This window comes from Ictidomys tridecemlineatus, chromosome 1 (assembly GCF_052094955.1).
Source record: "Ictidomys tridecemlineatus isolate mIctTri1 chromosome 1, mIctTri1.hap1, whole genome shotgun sequence".
Lineage (NCBI taxonomy): Eukaryota > Metazoa > Chordata > Mammalia > Rodentia > Sciuridae > Ictidomys > Ictidomys tridecemlineatus.
In genome coordinates this window covers 152,091,295-152,118,125 of record NC_135477.1, presented here as the reverse complement: position 1 = coordinate 152,118,125, position 26,831 = coordinate 152,091,295, and the positions used below count along the sequence as shown (strand labels likewise).

General features: G+C 35.3%; 1 protein-coding gene and 1 long non-coding RNA gene across 2 annotated transcripts in view; both read left to right on the top strand.

Annotated features, from left to right (window-relative positions):
- The window catches only part of LOC144366505 (uncharacterized), a 30,477-nt gene extending 14,932 nt beyond the window's left edge, over positions 1 to 15,545 (top strand). The window contains exons 7-14 of the mRNA XM_078020761.1: positions 1,134 to 1,224; positions 1,450 to 1,506; positions 3,107 to 3,205; positions 5,167 to 5,240; positions 9,804 to 9,897; positions 12,691 to 12,719; positions 12,819 to 12,882; positions 15,339 to 15,545. Of these exons, the coding sequence (XP_077876887.1) occupies positions 1,134 to 1,224; positions 1,450 to 1,506; positions 3,107 to 3,205; positions 5,167 to 5,240; positions 9,804 to 9,897; positions 12,691 to 12,719; positions 12,819 to 12,882; positions 15,339 to 15,493 (663 nt within the window). The 3' untranslated portion in view covers positions 15,494 to 15,545. The remainder of the gene's footprint in view (positions 1 to 1,133; positions 1,225 to 1,449; positions 1,507 to 3,106; positions 3,206 to 5,166; positions 5,241 to 9,803; positions 9,898 to 12,690; positions 12,720 to 12,818; positions 12,883 to 15,338) is intronic.
- Positions 15,546 to 20,777: 5,232 nt separating this feature from the next.
- Positions 20,778 to 26,471, top strand: LOC144366502 (uncharacterized). Its single transcript, XR_013425565.1, has 3 exons — positions 20,778 to 20,872; positions 22,702 to 22,792; positions 25,253 to 26,471. It is a non-coding gene; the product is annotated as an uncharacterized LOC144366502 (long non-coding RNA).
- Positions 26,472 to 26,831: the final 360 nt, after the last annotated feature.

Here is a 26,831-nt window from a genome sequence, read left to right as displayed (position 1 = left end):
TCATGATTACTGTGTTGCCCACAGAGGTACTACAATGGAACACTTCTCAAAGGTGTTTACCCTCAGGATTTTATTGTAATTTCCAGGATGGTGTCTACAATATCAGTGTAGTGATAATATGGACAAGAACTTGAAATGCCTGTCAGCTGAGTGACGTGACCCTACATGGTGTGTAGGCACATGTATGTTCATCTGGTCACTGATTCCTGTTGAGGGTCCCTAGTATTTCCACACAGGCTGTCCTATTCATTGTGCAAATTCATCAGTTTTTCTGATTCCAAACTTTGAAAGTAGTCAGTCAAGAAACTCAGTGTGATGCTGCTCTACTGCCTTACTATTTTGAAATTCCTATTAGTTTCTTTTTTTGATGAAAAGTATTGCATACTCTAACCAAATTGAGTGTGCTTCTTTGTTCACATAAAATGTGCACTATACTTTATACACAACCAGAGATATGAAAAAATGTGTTCTTTATGTGTAATATGAATTATAATCATTCTGTGATATGTAACAAAATAGAATACAAAATAGACACATTCTCTTATTGATGCTCTCTTCTTTTAAAATGAAATTTTGACTATCTAAATATTTTGCTTAATGAGGCAAATATTTGGAAGTCTCTGGAGACTCAACTGAAACAAGTCCAAGAGTATTTTCTTCCTACTGGAGGTGACCCATTGGAAGGGTCTTATCATAACAAATATCATATAAATGAATAAAACAATTGGCCCTTCATTGTTGGAAATTGTGAATCTGTTAAACATGAAATCTAATTCACAAAAGCATTTTAAATAAATTTTCTACTCTATTTTTAGATTTGAGTAAGAATGCAGAGCTTACTAATTAAACACTGATGTTAGTTGTTTGGGATATATGCATATCAGTGAGTTTGTTGTAAGAGAACACATTTCCTCTTTCATTCTTCCTGATGTTCCCCATCAGTAGCCAGATGAAGAGAGGAGCTCAGCTTTATCAGGACAGCATGTGAAAATGTGTCTCATATGAAAATATTGTTGCAGAAAATGTAATGGTGTAATCTGCAATTGCAATGTCTTCCTACTATAAATATAATGATGGTCAGATAGGGATGCAGAAAGCTATATGAAACTTATTATTGTCATTATTTTCACCAGAGTGATTCTGAGAAACATCGAGAGGTGTGTGCTGCTAGTGTATCCAGTAAATTTGAACCAAGCATAAAGAAAATAAATGAACATGGACAAGGTAAGAACCATATAGAATACAAAATACATTGGAAAGGGCATGGCCAAAAAATATGAGCACTGGCATACAGTACTTATTCAAGGAATATGTCTATTAAAATAAATAGTAGGGTTAAATAAACATAAGAAATGGTGTATTTCATTGCTTTTCAGCCACAAGTTGAATTGAATGTATTGCTAAAAGAATTGAATTGTGAGTTGCATTTGATACATGCTTCTCTCACAGGTAAATCTGAAATAAGAAAAACCACAGAAGAAGGAGGAGTGAAGACTGAGAAAGGCAGTAAGCACACATAGTAAAAACAATAGAAAGAATAAATGGTAGTCAGGAGAGGGTAGGAAATTTCAACAACACTTGAAAAGGGAAAAGAACAGGGTTTTCAAAATGTGGGAAGAATTTGTATGTTGCCATTCTCAAAGTTGAGTGAAGGGGAAAGTAAAACTTCCCCACCCTTTTTGACTTATTCACAGTTGGGAATAAATTGAGGAGTGAAGACCTGTTGCCACAGAGCTAAGTTCAGTTACCCCAAATGATTTAATGACATACAAGATGTTAATACAGCCTAGGGCAAAATGATAGTGCAGAAACACCAAATGTAAAAGTAGAAAGAAGTATGAATGGTAAGTAAGCATGACAAAAATCCACAGATATCTAAAGTTAATCTAAAATTAGTAATGAAAAATGATCAATGAAGGTATTATACATCCTTATGAATTTTAATTTGTGGGGAAGTTTTAGGGAGGAATCCACAGATACATTGAAATTAACTTAGACAAATTTGAAGATGACAAATTTCACACTGGAACTCTGCAACTATGAGGAATCATCCTTTGGGCACCATCTTCAAACTCTTGCCTCTACTTGTCCGTTAGAATCTAAGGTGATTCCAATGATTATAGTGTATAGACAACATGATTTGCATCTGTGCATTGTGTCTCCTTTTGGGAAATATGCAAGAACTGCTATTGATTCCTACAGTTTGAGGACACAACCAGATCAAGTGCAATCATAAATCTTGCTTTCATTCTGAGCATGTCTCTTGAGATGTGAAAAGGACATAGGACTAAGATGAAGAAATGATATTTCTAAGATAAATATGTTACTTTGGCAGGCAACAAATAGTGGCAAAGATCCATATAAAGGGTGTAAAATGGAAAAAGAGAAGCTCCCACTTTATGGATATTTTTGGAAAAACTACAGGGAAGGGAAAGTGAGGGAGGAAATAGCATTTAGGTAGAAAATGCAAGTAAATGGAGACAATTCTAGTCAGATCTCTTCAGTTTGTCGGTTTTCAAGTCAGAATCTGGTTCTAAGATGCTAAGAACCAGTAGCAGCTGGAAGAATCAGGGTAATCTACAGCTACCAATTTCTCCCCTTCTTATTTAGTAGGCACCACATTGAGGTATTCGTATGTGCCATTCAGATTAGCAACATTGCATTTTTGAAGGATTCATTACTTTAAAGAAGTCTAATATTTTCATTTATACATTTCTTATTAACAGCCTTAATATGTTGCTTTCATCATTCTTTTACTGATTTTTGTGAGAAACCATGTCCCTGGACATGCCAGGAATTCACCATATTACTGAGATAAATTCTGAGCTCTAGAAAGCAGATAGATTTTGGGATGATCTGAGACTTGTGTGCAATTCCTTAAAAAGCTGTCTATATATGCCACACCAGACTCAAATTTTAACCAGAAACTTTTATTCAGTTTACTCCTCAAACACTAACACTATTACTCTTAGTGTATTTACCAATTTATTTAAAACACAATGGTTCATTGGTATCTGATAACTCTTCAAGTTTTCAGAAAAATTTTTCTTTGGGATGGCCTTGTCTGAAACCTTTGTGCCTTATCATACATCTTTTTTTCCCATAGATTTTATATCACTTTCTTCATACAAGAGAGAAAATATAAAACTGATGGTGGTTAAACGAGTGGATAAAGGAAAAGATGACACACCATTTTACTACATGGGTATGAACAAACATTGATATGGTGTTAGCTGATGCTCTCAGCACCTATACCTGAGCTAATTTGCTCAGAAAACTCTCCATGATGAGCAAACAATTATATTTTCCCTGGGAATTTCATAACAATTTTGGAATTATTAATTATAAGGCAAATAAGGATTAAGAAATGTAATAAAATGTATTAAATGATTCTGATAAGATTCACTAAAGATTTGTACTGCCACATTTTGACATTGAATTTCTCAGGCTTCTTCTTTCCTCCTCTGACTACAGTTCATTCTGCATCTTGACACTGGTATATATACCTATGTCTTTCTATAATTGGTCATTCCAAAAATGATTTTTCCTTTAGAAACTCAACTATGTAAATATTACTGAACCCATATTCCTGATTTTGTTCTAGTACTTTGAGTTTTGTGGCTTCACTCAACACACATATTTAATTCATTTTTGCTGCTTTTATTGACCCTTCTTTGCACATAGATGTCCATTTGTTGGAGTACAGTTTTCCAGAAATTTTGACTGAGTTGTAAATCAAATATATACTTGCATATACCAAAGAAACATTTGCTCATATTGCTTTGACATGGTTTGTTTGTTCCTATTCTTCTCAATGCTGGGCACTGAACAGGATCCTTTTACATGCTAAGCAGTGATCTCCCACTGAACCTCTCCCATAGAACTCTCTCATTTTCTGGTGTGTTTCATATATCCAAGATTCAGAAAATTGCCCACCTTCTTCCTAAAGGAATTTCCTAAACATAGGAAGATATTACCATAAGAAAAACTACTTGGTAAAGAAAAGCAACATTCACATTAGCTGTAGTTTACTGCACTTCTTATTTCTTTACTGCACAGTCTCTATCTTGTTCCCTCTATCTGCCTGTACTGTCCTCTTGCTCTTCTCTCACCAATCCCTAAATCATCAAAAAATATGTTCCTATTTAAACCCTGTCTCTATGTACAGCCTTTCAGCTCTGAGTATTTCTAGCCTCTGGTGGGTAATCTCACTTCTGAAGTCTCCACTATCTCCATCTCTAAAATATAAATCATCACTAGCACCTGTTTTCTAAGGCTCTTATCACAAACTCAACTGTGGTGGAAATTAATACAAATGTTGACTGCAACATAATATAAAAGTAGTACACTCAAGTCCAGGAATTGAGGAAGTAGACAGGAAAATGAATACTTTACATGTCACATGTTTATTACCCAGTTTGGAAGCTATAAAATGTCTGTTGTAGCCCCAGCAAAAGAAAAAAGATTTTACATCAGGAATAACATAGATGCTTCACAAGACAGACTGATTCCTAATAGTAAAAAAGAAAAGAAACAAAACAAATTTTTAAAAACTATGAAATTTGTTGATAAAGATGTAAGTGTGATCACTTTTGGAAGATATCACAAATGATGTACAATGGACATTTTTAAGTATAATATGTAAAAGTAGAGATAGTAAAAATTCTGATGCCTCCTATTTCCATAGAAATATAAAATTTTCTCTGTGAAATTCACTTTCATCTAAAGTAGATCAAGCTGTGAGTTATTTTAGCATTGTACATAGTGACACAGTGTATCACCCCTAATTGATGTCAATATGTACTGGCTTCAGAGGGACATGTCCATAATTGCAGGTACTTAAAAGGCTGAGGACAGATCCCTGTCAGGTTTCAAGCCAACTTTGGTATTTACAGATGCCCTGTCTCCAAATATTAATCAGGGAATTTGGTATAACACAATAGTTCTTGCCAAGGACATACATGTTTCTGGATAAAATACCTAGGCCTACATGCAAACAAAATAAAAATTTCAAACATGAGATATATTCACCTAAAATTAAGCTTGATTGAAATTATACTTGAGGAAAATAAAATGATAGGATCATTACTACTGTTCCTTTTTACTTGGATTAATTGCCATTCACATTATTTTTAAAGTAGTTTAATACATTTGTGCATTTTTCAGCAGAGTCCCATTTGGGAAAGTCATCACACGAAGAGCAAAGGGGACTTAAATGTGCTGGGCACAGCAAACAACAGGTATGTACATGTGTCAAATTCCAAATTACTTCTATTTTTCTCATTCTCAGTAGATCAATTAGGCCAAGTGAATTGAACTCATAGAACACTCTTTGGGGATCCAAACATCACAATTTAATATTTAAGTGTAAAGATGTTAACAGATCATTAATATAAAAATAGCTTTAGAAATCAAGGTGATTACAGGTAAGCTTTATGTTAGCATTGTTCCTATATTTTTGAAGAATGTTGGTGTTTGCATCTGGGTGCCATCCATAAGTGGAGAGTGATAACTTGGAGACTTAGAAATAACCAGTTGAAACTAAGAACACGTTAAAGGCAATGACTCACTGAATCCATTCATGGAAAAAACAGCTTCATTCCCAAAGGCTTAACATTTAATTTCACATTCCCTGTCATCTGGGCCAAGGTTTGCAAGTGTCTCCATTGAGGAAGGGAACAGGCTCCAATAAGAAACAAAACTCTCTCCTTATGGAATGAGAACACCTCAGGATGGGTATTTTTCTGATAATGTACAAACAATACCTGTTTCCTATCCATTGTCTGCAAGAAATCAATAAAATTATGAAAATGTTTACTTTACCTCTTTATGTGAGGTTATACCAAAGATTTTGGATGCTATTTTTGGGAAATTATGAAATTCTGAAGGGTTGTTTGCCTCCTGTTCTCATATGATCTGTGTTACTATGTAAAGGACTTACATGCATTTGCATGGGTTCTCATCCACTATTACACGTGGGTCCTTGTAGTGTTCAAGATTCTCTTTGGGATGTGTCCTGAGCAGGGCTTATATCTGAGTATCAGTTTCTAAAACCAGCATTTTTCACATAGCAGTTTCACTCACAGGTATTTCTGTGAGAGTAGACAATAAACTCCCAACAATGATCACAGTTTATTGAAAAACACTTACACCTGTAAATAAAATGTATTTTTAAAATCATCTCTAGAACACCACAAAAAGAAGAGATGAAGTAGGAAATAACAATACTTACCTGGCAAATCAAAAGAGGCCTTGGTTATAATTTTTAGGTCTTCTGTTAAAAATGAAGGAAAGTTAAAGAAGTGAGTATAACAGAGACCAAAGTTCTGGAGATGAGGGGGAAATGAACTAAAGTTGAAAAGAAAAATTTTAAATGAGAACTAAATTGGCCACTTCATAGTGAATGCACAGCACCCCCAAACACACACACACACACAGAGAGAGAGAGAGAGAGAGAGAGAGAGAGAGAGTAATGGAATGAAATTTTAAGAAAAAAAATAAGATTGGAGGTGAAAAACAAAATAATGCAAAAACTCTATACCAATAGGAGACAAAAACATATCAAGAACAACAATAGCAAAAGCTTCAGATTTCCCTTATACTAACATTATAGAAGATAGTTTGTCCAGGATTTCTAATTTTAGAAACCTATTTTGGGAGGTTTCTGGGAAACAAAAATAATCCAGCTCTGTATTTGCTCTAGCCCTAAAAGGCCTAACCTGCTATTGGCATGAATAAGCTGAGCTCATAGGCTCATTGGTTCCCCCACCCCACCCAGAGAAATGAGGGAACTCTACAATTTGAAGAAAATCCTCACCCTTAGTACTTGTTCATATACACAGGGCTGTGGGCCCATCTAACATGAAAACTGACAAACACTCTGGCCCTTGAACCCTGGGAACTACTGAGTAAAGCAGACTCCAAGGATGGGCTCCTATAGTCAGGGATGTAGAGGTGGGCAAGAGTCCATATCTCTAAGGGGTTTTCTTACAACCTATTGGAGCAGAGCAGGCATGATCTGCTTGCAGAATCTGTGATTTCTTCTGGGAACTGAAGGCAAACACCATTATACCTTATAATGCCCCAGCACTGCTGGATTCTTCTGTCACTTGAATTTTCAAAAAGCACTTCTCCTTCACTGTCATTATTCTAAATAACCATTTCAAGAGATAGTGTTCTGTGGACCTCTACTCAAAATAACTATCCAACAGGTACAACACATGTATTCCTGATGAGAATTTCCATCCCATTCTAATTATCACTATCCTGACACCATTTGATCAGGGTAAACTTCCACCATTCTGTAAGGAGAGTTGATTCTGTGTTTTGAAGTTGTAAGACCTGCAGTGGTTTCTGATCCAGCACACAGAGTTACTACAATGGGACTCTTCTCCAAGGTGTGTGCCCTGAGGATTTTATTGTAATCCCCAGGAGACTTTCTATAAGCACCAGTGTGTTGGAAATATGAACAAATCTCCAAATGCCTCTCAGCTGAGATTGTTTACCATCCCTGGTATGGCTGCTGATTTGTGATTTTAGATTGCAGCCTGCTTAGAGCTTCAAACAACACATTTCAACGAAAGTACCATGACTTTTTAATCTTTGTCAGACCACAGGTCCAAGCTGCAGCTACCCAGAGCTCTCAGCAGATCTGGTCTCAGATTATTTTTAAAACCCATATTAATTCTTCTTTTGGGTGCCTCCTAACTATTGTTTTGTGCCATGGTTTCATCTGATAGAAGTTGAAATAGGAACATATGTTTTTTCAGTTATCCCAGGAAAAAAGCCTCTGTGAGGTAACCAGAGTGAAAAAGATCCTGCACTCACAGTCTAATTCTGCCTAGGATTTTGGGCAGTATTTTTAACATTGTTTGAAAACCATGCAAAAATCCAAGTCTCTCCTTTGCTGAAAATGTTGTATTTGAGTTGAAAGGAATCTATATTAGCTTCCTATTATCTCTCTAAAATAAGATCTTTTTTTATACAATTAAGAAGATCTTGCTGCTATAACTTTTATATGTTTGAAAGATTTAAGGCAGTATTTTAATACACTATATGAGGAATCATTTTGCCATAATGGTTTATCAAGAATAACCAAATTGCTAAAAATCAGTGCTGAAGAGGCTGGGGTTATGGCTCAGCAGTAGAGCACTCACCACGCATGTGCAAGGCCCTGGGTTCAATCCTCAGCACCACATAAAAATAAATAAAAGTTATTGTGTACAACTACAAAAATAAATATTAAGAAAAATCAGTGCTGAATATTCCATGTGTTTTCTTTAATTCATTCTTTGTTGGTGGTTATCAATTAGTTCTATAACTCTATAAATGTGACTTGCAGTGCTAAAATTCAAGTTCATATATCATGTGTGCATTCTGATTCATACACTGGCATTAATTGGAAGGAGTTGGAAAGCTGGATCATATTCCTAGAATCTAAACAAATCTTCATAATGCTTTCCAGTGTAAAGGTCTTAATTTTCAGTCTGGCAGTCTAGGATTGGACTTTCCTGCACATCCCGAACTGCACTTATTATTTGAATATTTGAAAAATGTCATTCTGACTGGGGGCATCTAAAATGCCAATGCAGTTTTGAATTGTATTTCCTTGAATTCTAGTGGGAATTTTGTAATTCCTGATTTAAGAACTGTGTATCTCTTGCTTTTTTCCATTTTTTAATTGGGATAGTGACATACTCCTCAGCCTTTGAGAGGAGAGATTCACTACTTGTGCTCTGCTACTTTTTCCTGCAGTGTATTTCTTCAATTAATGCATTTCTTTTTTTAAAAAAGCCATGGATTCTGTATTTCATCTCATCACTGGTTCTCTGTCATGGCTTTCCAGCATTTCCACAGAGCCTGACTTATTCATTATGCAGCCATGCACCAGTTTTTCTGGCTCCATCCACCAGTTCTTCTGGCTCAAATCTCTGAAAATACTCAGTCATTAAATAGTGCCTTCCTTCTATGGAATTCCAAGACTTTCTTCAATGAAGATGTTTGCATACTCTACTCAAATGCAGTGTTTTCCTTTGTCCACATTAATTGTAGACACATTTTTGTTCCAAATTTCTCTTCCTTGAAAATAAAATTTTCATGAAATAAATGCTTTACTGACACATATTAATTTTTGGAAGATTCTATGACTCAAATTATTAACAATTCCAAGCATATTTTCTTTCTACTTGACGTGACACATTTGTAAGTCTCTATCACATCAAATGTCATATTTTGACATTCAGTATTTAACCCTCCCAGGCTGCAGTTGTGGCTTAGTGATAAGAGTGTTTGCCTTGCATGTGTGAAACCCAGGATTTGATTAAGCATCACATAAAAATAAATCAATCAAATAAATGAATCATGTCCAACCACAAGAAAATTTTTTAAAAAAAATAAATTTAACCCTCCTATGTCTAAAATTTCAAATCTATATAACATCAAGTTCCAGCCTCAAAAGAGTTTTGATTATTTTCTACTGTGTTCTTAGTTTTGTTGGGGGAATGCACACATTGCTAGTTAAGCACTGATGTGAGATGCTTTGAATATATGTGTATCAGTGACTGTTGTCAGAGAACACATTTCCTCTTTCATTTTTCCTGGTTTTATCCCATGGGTAGCTAGATGGAGAGAAGAGCTCAGCTTCATTTGGGCTACATAAGATCATGACTCATAAGGAAATATAGTTTCACTAAATGTAATGATCTAATCTCCAATTCAAAGACTGCACAATTGTAAATATGGGGATGTGCAAAGAGTGATGATAATATCTATATGTAACTCATTTTTGTCATTATTATTACCAGAATGATTCTGAGCAACATCAGGAGATGTGTGCTGCTTCTGAATCTGTTGAGATCTATATAAGCACAAAAGAGGGAATAAGTAAACTTGGAAAAGGTAAGAACCACATAGAATACTAAATACATTGGAAAGAATATGTCCAAGAAATATGAGCACTGGTATATACTAATTGTGCAAGACATGTGCATATTAAATAAGTAGTAATGTTTAAGAAAAAATTGTAAAAAGTGGAGTCTCTCTGTAGGTTTCAGCCACAGGTTAAATTGGATGTATAGATAAAGGTACTGAACTGTGAGTTGCATTTGAGACATGCTTTTATCACAGGTAAATTTAAATAAGGAAAAGGCCTAAAAAAGAGGAAATGAAGACTGATGAAGGTAGTGAGTACACATCGTCAAAACGAATAAAAGTAAAAAAGAACCAGTGGTACTCAGGAGAGGGTAGGAAATCCCAACAATATGTGAGAAGAAAAAAGAATAGGGTTTTCAAAATGTGAGAAGAATTTGGGTGTTTCCAGTTCCAAAGTTGAATGATGGAGAGGATTTAACTTTTCCACCCTTCCTGACTTACTCACAGTTGGGAATGAATTGAGCACTGAAGACCTGCTCCCACAGAGCTAAGTTCACTTTTCTTAAATGATTAGGCAGGTGTACAATTTAATGACATGCAACATGTTGCTACTCACTAGGGCAAAATTTTAGGGCAGGAACAGCAAATGGTTTAGTTGAAAGGATTTGGAATTATTACTGGGCATTTTCCAAATCCACAGGTATCTAAAATTAACTTTGGAAAGCTTAAAGATTCTTCTAAACTTTATTTTGAGGGAAGAATCCAGAGCTACATTCAAATTAACCTAGAGGAATTAAAAGCTGACAAATTTCACACTGACACTCTGCAACTTTTAGGAAACATCTCTTAGTGACCATGTTCAAAAACTTGTTCTGACTCAGTAGGTTGTAGCTTCTATATGTTCGTTATAGTCTAAGGTGATTCAAATGATCCTGATCTGTAGAAAAAATGATTTGGAGCTGTGCATTGGATATTTTTTGGGAACTATGCAAGAAACACTATCAGTTCCTACATTTAAAGACACAACCAGATCAAGTGCAAGCACAAATCTTGCTTTTCATTCAGAGCATGTCTCTTGATATGTAGGAGGGACCCAAAGACTAAGGTGAAGAGAAGATATTTCTTAGATAAATCTGTCACATTGACAGGCTGCAAGGTGTGGCAAAGAGCCACACATAAAATGTAAAATGTAAGGAGACAAGCTCCCACTTCCATGGGTTCCTTTGGGAAAGCTAAAGGGATGAGAATGTGAGGAAGGTAAAATAGAATTTAGCAAGGAATTATGAGGAGCAGGAGAGAATTCTCGTCAGTTTTGTCTGTTTCAACTCAAAATCTCAAGCAGTCATGATAGGAATCAGTTACAACTGGAAGAATCTGAGTAACCTGCAGCTACCCATTTCCCCCTCCATCTACATCCAGAGGCATCACAGTGTGTGAGGCATCCATATGTCTCATTCAGATGAGCCGTGTTGTATTTTTGAAGCATCCATTGCTTTAAAGGATGCTAATATTTCCATATTTACTATTCTCATTATCATCCTTAATATTGTTGATTTCATTATTTTATTGGTGCTTTGTGAGAAACCATGTCCCTTGACATTCCAGGAATGCACCATATGGCTGAGATAAATTCTGAATTCTAGAAAGCAAATGTTGTGATCATGTGGAACTTGCATGCAATTACTTAAAAAGCTGTCAAGATAAACCACACGAGACTCATTTTACAACCAGAAAACTTTTATGAAGTTTTCTCCTCCAACACCAAAACAATACTCTTCTTGTATCAACAAATTTCTTTGAAACACACCAGTCTATTGATATCTGATAATTCTGAAAACTTTCAGAACACTTTCCTTTTTGGAAAAGTGACTAGTATTGCCTAGTCCAAACACTTTAGCTTTACTGTATATTTTTTTTCAATGGATGAGAAATCACTGTCTTCCCAGGATAGGGCAAAAAGAAAGTAATTATTGATTAAACAAGGGATTCTGGGAAAAGAAGGTACACCAGTTTTTCACATAAGTGAGCAATATGTGTATTACCTTTTATTCTAAACACACATATCTGGGCTAATTAGCTCAGAAAACTCACTCTGATGTGCACATAAGTATATCTTCTCCTGAAAACTCATTGAAACATTGGATTTGCTAATTATGAGCCAAATGAGGGACAGGAAGTATGCTTACAATAAAATGGATAAAATGATTCTGATAGGGTTCACTCAAGATATGTGCTGCCACATTTTAAACTCAGTTTCCTTATTACACTTCTCAGGGTCCTTTTTTTCCTCTTTTGAAAACAGATCACTGTGCTCTTCAACATTCTGCATCTCTAGCATTCTATTAAAGACCATTGCAAAAGTGATTTTACCACTGGAAAATTAACTGCAAGTTTTCTGAAACCTATATTCCTGATTCTGATTCAGTACATTTGAGTCTTCTGTCATTGCTCAACAAAAAGCCCCCAAATGAAAGAGGATTCCTAAAACTAAAGTAGTCTTCACCAATGCTAACTACCAGGACTAGGGTCCATATTCATTTAGTGTGTAATGAGGGTAGTTTTGTTATATTCAGATTTTTGGAAAGTAATTAATTTTAATTATGTATATATATGACAGCAGAATGCATTTTGATGCATTCTACACAATTGCAGTACAACTTCACATTTCTATGGTTGTACACAGTGTAGTGTCACCATATGTATACAGTACCTAGGGTAATAATGTCCCTCTATTCCGACATCTTTCCTGCCCCCACATACCCTCTGCCCTCCTCTTTGCATATTCAGATTTATTTCAGCATCATCTCAATCTCTTTTCAGTTTGTCGGGATTTATATGATTCCTGCAAGGTAAAATTCATCTTCTATGTTTATTTTACATTATTAAGTGCATGCTGGATGGGATCAAATCTAAAATGTATATTATATCTTTTCTCCAAAAACATCAAGCCTATGAACAAAATCGAAGAAAAAAGGGTAAAATTGACGATGCAAACATGGAACTTCAATATAGGTAACTTTTGTGGTACAACTTTTCTAGAAAGCATATAATAAAACCTTTGAAAGGATAACAAACTATTCGCACATTTTATATATATATATATATATACTCCACAATGGTTGTGATTATTGCCACAACATGTGGATGTTGATGCTTGATCCATTTTTCAAAATATTTTTGTAAATTCATGAGGAAAATATATTAAAAAGTGCTTATATCATACTTATCTCTAAAATTATATTTTCCAAACTGCAGTCATTACAGTGGTTAGTTGAAATATGAGGCTGATTTTCTTTCTTCCCTAAATTTAAAAGGAGATTAAAGGGGAAGAGCTAGAACTGAGATGCCTGAGAGAATGAAGATAAGGCTTATGCTTGAATCTAGGAGGTCAGTTTCAGCCTGTGACATAGGAGAAACCCATTGAAAAGAGAATGTCAACTCTACTATGACAACTTGTGTATGGACTAATTCCAAGACCTTGTACTTTGTTTCATGCTTTACTTTTGTTTGTGCCCTTCACCATTAATGTGATCAGTCTATAACAAGAAAGGATGCAATGTATAATGATATGTAATTTATTTTACTCCTTTTCTATAAAATGAATCTATTATTACTGGAGAAACTTCTTTTCAGGAATTTGGACTAAGTGATCTAAATCAAAAATAAACTTACACATAGCAATAAGAGATTTCTCATATTCCTATGACATGGTTTGTTTATGTTTTTCTCAATGCTTGGCATTGAAATGGATTATTTTGCATGCTGGGCAGTTGATCTCCCATTGATCCTCTCCCACAAACTTTTCTGATAGTCCTGTGGGTTTTGTAAATCCAATTTCAGAAAATTTCACACCAGGCTTCTAAATGAGTTCTCTCAACAGAGGAAGATTTTGCTTCAGGAGAAACTACTTGCTAAATGAAAGCAACATTCACAGTTCCTGCACTGTATTAAGCATCTTATTTGTAAATGTGAATAACAGAATCTCAAATTACTCAGACCCACCTTCTGTCTTTGTTCATTTAGTTAAAATTGATTCTATACATCTCACTGAAATTTTTCTACTCTCTATATTTTGAGAAAAATGCCATCCAATCAGGATGCATCAATTTTCTAGTGTACTGTTGCCTTCTCATTATTCATCTCCATTTCATGCACATGCCACTCAAGGTCACCTGCATATTGCATTGAAGTTGGTTCTGCTATTTATGCATATACTGCATATATGACCATCGGCCCACTTTAACACAAGGAAGCCCAAGCATCTTAACTTCTCCAGGAGTCTTTCATAATACAAATTTTGTCTCACTGTGTATTTGATCCCTCTCTCTGCCTGCAATATCCTCTGGCCATTCTCCTTGCCAATCCCTATATAGTCAGACAAGCATGTCTCATTTAAACCCTGTGTCTATGTATAGCCTTCCATTTTTTCAGCATTTCCTCTGTCTAGTGGATATCCTCACTTTGAAGTCTTCTTTCATCGTTTTCTCTAGAAAAATCTTTACCCCTGGTCCCTAGTTTCACCTCTAGCTCTTATCACAAATTCAACTATAGGTAAAAATAAATAAACCTGTTGACAGTAACATGATATAAAAGCAGTTCCCTCAAGTTCAGTAACTGATGAACTGGCTAGGAAACTGAATACTTTACAGCTCATGTGTTTATTACCCCATACCAAAGTTGTAATATGTCTAAAGTAGTCCCAAGGAAAAGCAAAAACAGTTTATGTCAGGAATAAGAGGTATAATCATGGACATTTTGCATGACAGAGGCAATTTTAATAGAAAAAATATGAAAAGAAAGGGAAATTAAAAAGAAAAACAATATGGAATTCATTTTATTAAGGTGTAAATGTGATCATTTATCTGGGACAAAATTAAGTACAAAGGATTTTTAAATTTTAATAATTGAGCAAAGAGTAAACAGTGTGATGATTTTGGTTTACATGGAAATTTAATTTTTTTCTATAAAATTTTTATTCAAGTTGAATGGATCAAGTTGTGAGTTATTATAGGCATCATACATGGTGAATACCTAATGTCTCCCCCAGTGGTTTTCTGAGGTATTGGACCAGTAAAATTACTCTTCAATGATGTCAGTATAAATGGGGTTCAGAGGCACACATTCATAATTGCAGGTATTTGAGAGGCTGAGGCAGGCCCCTGCAGGGTTTCCAGTAAACCTTGGACTTTACAGACACTCTGTCTCCCAATATAAATACTTGGGATCTGAAGTCAGCATTATAGTATTTGCCAAGGATACACATGTTTTGGGGTAAAATACACAGGCCCACACACCAGCAATAAAAATTTCACATACGACATACATTCTCCTAAAGTAAAACTTCAATAAAAATATAACTGGGAAAATAAAATTATAAGATTATTCATACTCTTCCTTTTTATTTGGATAATTTGTATTTCACATGAATTTTTTAAGAAGTTTAAGTTTATCTGTAAATTTGTCAACAGAGCCACATTTGGACAGATCGTCCAATGCAGAACAGAAGAGTTTTCATGATATTGATGATACTGCACATCGCCAGCAAAAGGTAGGCACATGTGTCAATTTAAATTCCTGGTCATTTCTTTTCTTTCTTTTTTTTTGCTTCCAGACATTAAACTAGGCCAATTGAAATAACTAACTACAATACTCTTTGGGAATCCAAACATAGTAATTAAATATTTAAGTACAGAGAAGTTAACTGGTCAGCTAAAACTAAAAAAAAAAAAAAAAAAAAAATTAAAGAAATCAATGCAACTATTAATTATATTTACCTTATCTATTTAGTTGTGTTTAGACCTAATTCTTTGGATGCAATTTTGGGGAAATCATGAAATTTTGAAGGTCTTTTCCTCTGTTCTCCTGTTGTATGTGTTAGTAGGTGGTTCATTTCCATGTACTTGAAAGGATTTCTATTCCATAGACTCATGTGGGTACTTGTAGTGTGCAAGTTTCTCTTTGGGATGTTTCCTGGGCAGTATTTACATCTGAGTATCAGAGCTGAAAATGAGCCTATATTTTATAGGCTACTTTCACTCACAAGTATCACTGTAAGGGGAGAGTATCACGGGGCCACCATCACCCTACTCATAAGATGTAAGCCATCTGAGAAAAAGAAGGTCTGAAATAACTAGTAAAGAAATAAGAGCCAGAGCTAAAAATTAAGTTTGAAAGGTGAAGCAGAGCTCTTAAATGGATCCCCAATTTCAGTGGAGCTGCAGCTGAGCAACTGGAAAATGTCTCCAGTTCTTCATTTAAGGGAGAGTGTATCAAAGGCAGGGATAAGTTTTCAGAAAGAGGAAAAGTGTGTGTGTGTGTGTGTGTGTGTGTGTGTGTGTGTGTGTGTGAGTGTGTGTGTGTGTGTGTGTGTGTGTGTGTGTGTGTGTGTACTAGGGATTGAACTCAGGGCTGCAAGACCACTAAGCCACATTCCCCCACCCTATTTTGTATTTGATTTAGAGACAGAGTCTGAGTTGCTTAGTACCTTACTCTTTGCTGAGACTGACTTTGCATTCATAATCCTCCTGCTCAGCCTTCTGTGTCACTGGAATTACAGGCATACACCACCACACCTGGAAACAGGAGGGATGTTATTTTTTGGTGTGGTAGGTGTCTTGCAGCAAAGAGGTTGATTAGCATAGTGGCCACACCCAACTCTGGCTGTGTGGCTGTGTAGCCTCACCTGGTCAACCCATCTCCAGTGCAGTGCTGAACCTGATGGAACTGTGTAAGAAGTCACAGGTTGGGGCCAGTCTCTCAAACCAGCAAGATTGCTGATGGAAATTCCCAGATACCAGAATTTTCCTACCCAATGGATTTTATGTCTATTTGATTCTCGTAAAGTGCATGGCTGGTTCCTGTCAGGAGAGAGTAAACTCCAACAACCATCACAGCATAAAGAAAAACATGTATTCACTGTACATAAAATCTATGTTTTAAATTATCTCTAGAACAGCAATAAATGAAGAAATGGAGTAGGAAATAACAAGGTTGACCTCCAAAAACACCTGCCTTGGTTAAGATACAATTATTGGAATATATTTTTAATAGGAAGTAGAGTGAAAGTGGTGGGACTAAAGAGAGACAGAATAGGAGAAGAGGAGAAAGGGCAATAAAAATTAGAAATGAAAGGATTTAAAGTGAGAATAAAATTTGTCTCTGGGTACCAATCTCCCCCCCAAATAGAATGAAACTCTCATTAAAAAAAAGAGAGAAAATTGAAATAACATGGAAAACAAATACAAATAGCAGGCCAAAAAATAATGAACAATAACAGCAAGAGTTTGAGACTCCCTAATGTTAACACAGTAGAAAAAAAGATATTTCTGTCCAGGATTTCTAAATCTAGCCACACATAACTTTGGGGGTTTCTGGGAATCAAATATTATCCAACACTATCTTTATTTGCTCTAGCTGCAAAAGGCCTAACTTGATATTTGCATGAATAAGCTGAGCCCCTCTGCTCCTTTGTCTCCCACCACACTCAGAGAATACTGAGGAAATTTAGCAATTTCAAGAAAACCCTCATCCTCAGTACTTGTTCATGACTCAGACAAGTGGGTCTATCTAATTTGGGAACTTCCTGACAAACACTCTGGTTCATGGAGCCTAGGGACTAGTATGTAATGCAGACCACCTGATCGATTCCTGTAGCCAGTGGTCTAGAGATGAGCAAGATTCCATGTCACTGAGTAGTTTCCTGGCAACCTATTGGAGCATGGCAGTCATAGTCTGCTTGCAGAATCTTTTGGAAACTGAAGGAAAATATCATTGCACCTAACAATGCCCCAGCACTGCTGATTCTTCTGTCACTTAAATTCTCAAAACACACTCTCCTTCACTATCATTATTCTAAATACTTATTTAAAGATGCAGTGCTCTGTGGACTTCTACTCAAGTAACTGTCCAACAAGCATTACACATGTATTGCTGATGAGAATTTTCAGCCCATTCCTGACTATCACTATCCTGAAAACATATGATGAGGGTGAACCTCCACCATTTTGGGCGGAGAGTTGGCTATGAATCTGGGAAGTTCAAGATAAGCAGTGGTTTCTGATCTCACCCACAGAATTACTACAAGGGGACCCTTGTCAAAGTTGTCTGCTCTCAGAATTTTATTGTAATACCCAGAAGGGTGTCTACAAGTATCAGCATGGTGATAACATAGACAAGAACTTGAAATGCCTCTCAAGCCAGCTGAGTGGCTTGACCCTATCTGCTCATGTGTGTCTGCACATGTGTGTTGTTCTGTAGAAGGACAATTTTTCTACCAGAAATAACCTTGGCACTTGCTTTCACAAAGCTTCAAACACCGTTCAATGAAAGTGCCAAGAACTCTTCATCCTTAGGCAGACCACAGGACCAAAGTCTAGCTTCCCAGAGCCATCAGATCTGTCTCAGTTCTCTTTTACACCTACCTTAATACTTGTGTGGGTGCCTCAATAACCACAGTTTATGAAAGAGTTCCATCTTATAAAAGTTAAAACAATGAAGGTTTTTTTCTGAAATCTTGCAGTGCCATTCTGTCTGCGCAATTTGGCAGTATTTTGAATTCTGGTTGATAGCTCTGAGAAAATTCAACTACCTTGTTTGCTGAAAATGTGGCATTTGAATTGAGAGGATTATACATTAGTTTCCTGTTTTTCACTAAAGTATTTTCCTTTGTATAATTAAGGAGATTTGCTGTTGCAACTTTTATGTTAGAACATTTAGGGCACTGAATTCATATAAAATATTGGGATTTATAAATAACTAATGTGCTCAAAATCAGTGACAAGTATCTTTTTTATATACATTTTCCCCTTGATGGATATTAGAGTTAGTTCCATAACTTTATAATTGTGATAACAATGCTAAAACATTGACATTAAAAAGTTACATGTACATGCTGGTTTTGGTACATTGGCATTCAAATCAAGAAGTGGAAGCATGGTACTGGTACCAAAACAGGCGGGTGGACCAATGGTACAGAATAGAGGACACAGAAACCAATCCACAAAACTACAACTATCTTATATTTGATAAAGGGGCTAAAAGCATGCAATGGAGGAAGGATAGCATCTTCAACAAATGGTGCTGGGAAAACTGGAAATCCATTTGCATCAAAATGAATCTGAACCCCTATCTCTCGCCATGCACAAAAGTTAACTCAAAATGGATTAAGGAGCTTGATATTAAATCAGAGACACGGCATCTGATAGAAGAAAAAGTTGGTTATGATCTACATACTGTGGGATCGGGCCCCAAATTCCTCAATAGGACACCCATAGCGCAAGAGTTAACAACTAGAATCAACAAATGGGACTTACTCAAACTAAAAAGTTTTTTCTCAGCAAAAGAAACAATAAGAGAGATAAACAGGGAGCCTACATCCTGGGAACAAATCTTTAATCCACACACTTCAGATAGAGCCCTAATAACCAGAATATACAAAGAACTCAAAAAATTAGACAATAAGATAACAAATAACCCAATCAATAAATGGGCCAAGGACCTGAACAGACAGTTCTCAGAGGAGGACATACAATCAATCAATAAGTACATGAAAAAATGCTCACCATCGCTAGCAGTTAGAGAAATGCAAATCAAAACTACCCTAAGATACCACCTCACTCCAGTAAGATTGGCAGCCATTAGGAAGTCAAACAACAATAAGTGCTGGAGAGGATGCGGGGAAAAGGGCACTCTTGTTCATTGCTGGTGGGACTGCAAATTGGTCCAGCCAATTTGGAAAGCAGTATGGAGATTTCTTGGAAAGCTGGGAATGGAACCACCATTTGACCCAGCTATTCCCCTTCTCGGTCTATTCCCTAAAGACCTAATAAGAGCATGTTACAGAGACACTGCTACAACGATGTTCATAGCAGCACAATTCACTATAGCAAGATTATGGAATCAGCCTAGATGCCCTTCAATAGATGAATGGATAAAAAAAATGTGGCATTTATACACAATGGAGTATTACTCTGCATTAAGGAATGACAAAATCATAGAATTTGGAGGGAAATGGATGGCATTAGAGCAGATTATGCTAAGTGAAGCTAGTCAATCGTTAAAAAACAAATACCAAATGACCCCTTTGATATAAGGGGAGTAAACACGGACAGGGTAAGGACAAAGAGCTTGAGAAGAAGATTTACATTAAACAGGGATGAGAAAAGGGGAGGGGAGGGGAGGGGGGATAGTAGAGAATAGGACAGACAGCAGAATACATCAGACACTAGATAGGCAATATGTCAATCAATGGAAGGGTAACTGATGTGAAACAGCAATCTGTATATGGGGTAAAGTTGGGAGTTCATAACCCACTTGAATCAAACTGTGAAAGATGATGTATTAAGAACTGTGTAATGTTTTGAACGACCAACAATAAAAAAAAAAAGAAGTGGAAAAACTAGGTCATATGACAGTTATATTCCTAGAATCTGGAGGATTCTACATATTGCTTTTCAGTGTGGAAATCTTAATTTTTCAGTCTGGATGTGTAAAATTTATATTATAAATGAATTGTGTCCAACCACAAGCAAAAAAATATAATTTAAAAAAAATTTAACCCTCCTATGTTTAAAATGTCAAATCTGTATAACATCAAAAGAGTTTTGTTGGGGAATACACACATTGCTAGTTAAGCACTGATGTGAGATGCTTTGAATATATGTATAAGTGCTTGTTGTCAGAGAACACATTTCCTCTTTCCTTTTTTCCCGGTTTTGCCCCATGGGTAGCTAGATGAAGAGAAGAGCTCACCTTCATCTGGGCTGCATAAGATCGAATCTTATAAGGAAATATTATTTCACTAAATATAATAATCTAATCTCCAATTCCAAAGACAGCACAATTGGAAATATGGCGATGTGCAAAGAGTGATGATAATATCTATATGTAACTCATTTTTGTCATTACCAGGGTGATTCTGAGCAACTTCAGGAGATGTGTGCTGCTTCTGAATCTGTTGAGATCAATGCAAGCACACAAAAGGGAATAAGTGAACTTGGAAAAGGTAAGAACCACATAGAAGACTAAATACATTGGAAAGACTATGTCCAAGAAATATGAGCACTGGTATATACTAATTGTGCAAGACATGTGCATATTAAATAAGTAGTAAAGTTTAAGAAAAAAATGTAAGAAGTGGAGTCTCTCAGTAGGTTTCAGCCACAGGTTAAATTGGATGTATAGATAAAGGTACTGAACTGTGAGTTGCATTTGAGACATGCTTTTATCACAGGTAAATTTAAATAAGGAAAAGGCCTAAAAAAGAGGGAATAAAGACTGGTGAAGGTAATGAGTACACATCATCAAAACGAATAAAAGTAAAAAAGAACCAGTGGTACTCAGGAGAGGGTAGGAAATCCCAACAACATGTAAGAAGGAAGAAGAACAGGGTTTTTAAAGTGTGAGAAGAATTTCCAGTTCCAAAGTTGAATGATGGAGAGGGTACAACTTTTCCATCCTCCCTGACTTACTCACAGGTGGGAATGAATTGAGCACTGAAGACCTGCTCCCACAGAGCTAAGTTCACTTTTCTTAAATGATTAGGCAGGTGTACAATTTAATGACATGCAACATGTTGCTACTCACTAGGGCAAAATTTTAGGGCAGAAACAGCAATGGTTTAGTTGAAAGGACTAGGAATTATAATTGAGCACTTTCCAAATCCACAGGTATCTAAAATTAACTTTGGGAAGCTTAAAGATTCTTCTAAACTTTATTTTGAGGGAAGAATCCAGAGCTTCATTCAAATTAACCTAAAGAAATTAGAAGCTGACAAATTTCACACTGACACTCTGCAACTGTTAGGAATCATCTTTTGGTGACCATGTTCAAAATCTTGTTCTGACTCAGCAGGTCAAAGCTTCTATATGTTCATTATAGTCTAAGGTGATTCAAATGATCCTGATCTGTAGAAAAAATGATTTGGAGCTGTGCATTGGATATTTTTTGGGAACTATGCAAGAAACACTATCAGTTCCTACATTTAAAGACACAACCAGATCAAGTGCAAGCACAAATCTTGCTTTTCATTCGGAGCATGTCTCTTGAGATATGGGAGGGACCCAAAGACTAAGGTGAAGAGAAGATATTTCTAAGATAAATCTGTCACATTGACAGGCTGCAAGGTGTGGCAAAGAGCCACACGTAAAATGTAAAATGTAAGGAGACAAGCTCCCACTTCTGTGGGTTCCTTTGGAAAAGCTAAAGGGATGGAAATGTGTGGAAGGTAACATAGAATTTAGCAAGGAAATATGAGGAACATGACAATTGAGCAAAGTGTAAACAGTGTGATGACTTTTGTTTACATGGAAATTTAATTTTTTTTCCTGTAAAACTTTATTCAAGTTGAATGGATGAAGTTGTGAGTTATTATAGGCATTGCACATGGTGAATACCTATCGTCTCCCTAAGTAGTTTTCTGAGGTATTGGACCAGAAAAATTATGCTTCAATGATGTCAGTATGCATGGGGTTCAGAGGCATACATCCAAAATTGCAGGTACTTCAGAGGCTGAGGCAAACCCCTACAGGGTTTCCAGCAAACCATGGACTTTACAGACACCCTCTCTCCCAATATAAATATTTGGAATCTGAGCATTATAAATACAAGCATTATAGTATTTGCCAAGGATACATGTTTTGGGTTAAAATACATAAGCCCACACACAAGCAGCAATAAAAATTTCACATATGACATATATTCTCCTATAATAGAACTTCACTTAAAAATATAACTGGGAAAATAAAATTATATAATTATTAGTACTCTTCCTTTTTATTTGTATAATGTGTCTTTCACATGAATTTTTAAGTAGTTTATCTGTATATTTGTCAGCAGAGTCACATGTGGGCAGATCATCTGACACAGAACAGAAGAGGCTTCTGATATGGATGATATGGATGATACTGCACATAGCCAGCAAAAGGTAGGCATATGTGTCAATTTAAATTCCTGGTCATTTCTTTTTCTTGCTTCTAGACATTAAACTAGGCCAATTGAAATGACCTACTACAATACTCTTGAAAATCCAAACATAGCAATTAAATATTTAAGTACAGAGAAGTTAACTGGTCATCAATATCAAAATACCTTTAGCAATCAAGGTGGATGCCAGATAAACTTTATGCAAGCAATTGCACTAATATTGTCCAATAATGTTCACATTTTCATCTATGTGAAAGCCTTAAATGGTGAATGATAAATTGGAGAATATCATATCAGTAGAAACTAGGAACATGCATAAATGCAATGACCGCTGAACACATTCATGTAAAAATAGCTTCATTCCCAAAGGTTCAGTGTTTAATTTCACATTAGCTGTCACCCATGACAATGTTAAAGATGTTTTTCTCCATAAATTCCTGTGTCTTTACTAAAGAAGATACCAGACTCAAATGAGACACAAAACTGCCTGTTAATGGAAAATGATTCAGGATGGGTACTTTTCTGTTAATATACATACAATTTCTATTGATTTTATGTCATTTCCTTCCAAGAAATCAATTCAATTATTAAACATATTTTTTCTTAGTACCTAGATGTTGTTAGACCTAAGTCATTGGATGCAATTATTGAGAAATCATGAGATTTGGGAGGTGTATTTTTCCTCTGTTCTCATGTTAACATGTCTGTGTTAGTAGATGGTAGGTTTCCATGCATTTGAATGGATTTCTGTTCCATAGTGTCTCCTGGGTACTTGTAGTGTGCAAGTTTCTCTTTGGGATGTTTCCTGGACAGGGTTTATAGGTGAGGAATACATCTGAAAAATGAGCATGTTTAACATGTTACTTTTTTCACTCACAAGTATCTCTGTAAGGGGAGAGTATCACAGAGCCACCATCACCTTGCCAGGGTAGTTTCCTGCTCAGAAGGTGTAAGCCACCTGGGAAAAAAGAAAGTCTCAAATAATTAGTAAAGAAATAAGAGACAGAGCCAGAAATTAAGTTTGAAAAGGAAAGCAGAGCTCCTGAAATGTTCCCCAATCCCAGTAGAAGCTGGAACTGAACAACTAGAAAAAGGATCAAGTTGTTTATTTAAGGGAGAGTAGATCAAAGGCAGAGATAAGTTTTTAGCAGGAGAAATATTGCCTTTTGGTGTGTTAGGGTTCTTGCAGCAATGAAGTTGATTGGCATCTTGACAGGCCACACCCAACTCTGAAAGGCTGTGTAGCTGTGTGGCTCCAGCTGGTCCACCCATCTCCAGTGCAGTGCTGAACCTGACATAGCTTTGTAAGAAGTCAGTGGCTTCTAAGTCAATTTGCTTCACACCAAGTTCATATTGGCTCCTGACAGGAGAGAATAAACTCCAATAATGATCACAGCATAAACCAAAATATATATCCACTGTACATAAAATATGTTTTAAATGATTTCTAGAACATCACAAAATGAAAAGATAGAGTAGGAAATAACGAGTTTTACCTGCAAAAAAAAATTTATGTCCTGGTTATAATATAATTATTGGAACATATTTTCAAAAAAGTAAGTAGAGTAAAAGTGGTGAGAGTAAGCAGAGTCAGAATAGGAGAAGAGGCAAATGTAATAAAAATGAGAAATGAAAAGATTTAAAATGAAAATAAAAGTTGTCTCTGGATAACAACAAAAAATGAATGAATGGAATAAAACTCTCATAAATAAATAGAGAAAAATGAAATAATGTAGAGCACCCATACACATATCAGACAAATATATCATGAATAATAACAGCAAAAGCTTGAGATTTCCTAATGTTAATAGAGTAGAAAAGAATATATTTCTGTTCAGGATTTCTAATTTTACTCACACATAACTTTGGGGGTTTTGGGGAAACAAATATTATTCAACACTTTATTTGTTCTAGCTCCAAAAGTCCTAACCAGTAATGTGCATGAATAAGCTGAGCTCCTCTGCTCCTTTGGCCCCCACCACACTCAGAGAATGCTGAGAACTTAGCAATTTCAAGGAGAATATCACCATCATTACTTGTTAATGTACTCAGACATGTGGGTCTATCTAATGTGAAAACTTCCTGACACACACTGTGGTTCATGGAGCCTAGGGAATAGTATGTAATTCATACCACCTGATGGAGTCCTGTAGTCAGTGGTCTAAAGGTGGGCAAGATTCCATGTCTCCAAGCAGTTTCCTGGCAACTTATTGGAGCATGATTGTTATATTCATGAAGAGGGATGGAAAATCTGAAACCCTGATACTCATTCACAGTGACAATTCTATACAAAACTAGGGGCAGACTGTTTCATAGTAACTTTGTATTGTGGTCGTACACATGTAAAAAAAAATTTCATTTTTTGAACAATGAAAATTTTTTAACTTTTTGTTTAATGATTGATGTTTATGAAACCTTTGAGGTAAAAAAATATAATCCTTTTTCTCTCCATTTGCTACAGAATTTGAATCTAGACTAATTGGAGTTTCTTCCATAAGATTTACTAAAAAGCCAAGACAAGATCTATTTGTGGAAGCATCACAAAGATTCCAAAGAGATTTTTAAAGAAAAATAGATATGAAAGATAGTATTGCATATTTCAGACTATCGCCATAATATTTTAAAAACTTTATTGAAGAAAATATGTTTGTATTATTCTTGTGTAAAATTCTCAAAACATGAGACTACTTCTTTGCATCTATAATAAAATTTGAAGTGCAAGTGCATAACAGTTTTTATTGATTTCTATGTATCCAAACTATGTAAATTGTTGCATTTAAATATTACCCAAAGTGGTCAGTACTACTACCTTGGTGTAACTAAACATCACATGTTTTAATGTATCACAATTATAGTGTCATCAAATTTATATTCCTTACAAACAAGAAAAAAACCATATTTTTAAATTTTATAATTTTAGTATAAAGCACTAACTTATAATTCTTTCATGATGAGAAATACATTTGCTTAAGATATTTTGCCTTTTTTCTTTGTTTATTCTTTCTTGAAAAAATAATAGTCTAGCTACAACTTCTAGCATAAAGTACATTTTTCCCATGGAATAATTTTAGAGTAAATGGCTGTCATATGTCATTATTCATGACTTCTTTAATATTACCTAAAAGTCAGAACATGCTGCATAACTGCAATGCAACCTTCATAATGAAAGAGCCAATACTAATACATTCTATCAAATGCCTTCTACAACTGAAATCTATTTTTTTCATGTTTTGCAACTTGCCTCACATTGTCATTTATAACAAAATAATTCCATTCAGATCCATGAAATGAACTTAATATTGTATTTTGTAGACACCTTTAGATTCAAACATTCCTTAATCTTTCCTTGACTTTCATGGCCTTGAATCTTTTCAAGAATAATGATTCTAGAATGTGCCTAAGATGGATTTTTCTTTATGATTGAGACAAGGTTACATATTTTGGGCAAGAGTATCACAAAAGTGATTCTGTGATTTTTCTCTTTAAATCCCAAGATGAAGACCTATATTTTAATTTCTCCATCATTGCTGATAATAACATTAGCTACTAAAGGTCTTATCTGCTACATATATCTTATGTTATGTCATATTTTCCCTTTAATTATTTAATGTTCTGTGAGGAAGTACTTGGAGACTATATAAATATTATTCATCCAACTTTCAATTTATTCATTTACTTGTACTTATACAGATCCATGGTTTATTTAATTGAGTATACTGTTGTTTGTTAATATTATTATAAAAATATTTCTTTCAGAAATATTGTGTTTTGACAATTTTAGATTAATAAAAGTTTAATATATTGAAGTACAGAGAAATGTTAACCCAAATGTTAACATTTTATCAACTTTGATAAAATGTTTCTCCTCTCTTTCTCTTCTTTATCTTCTCTCTTACTCTTCTTTATCTCTTTTCTTTCTCTCTTTCTAGTAAATATAATTATAAGTATATAACAAAGTTTCTTTTTTCTGAATCATTTTTAAGTTGCAGGCATGTTGTTTTTCATTGCTGAATATTTGTATTCCTAAAAGCAAGGAGTTA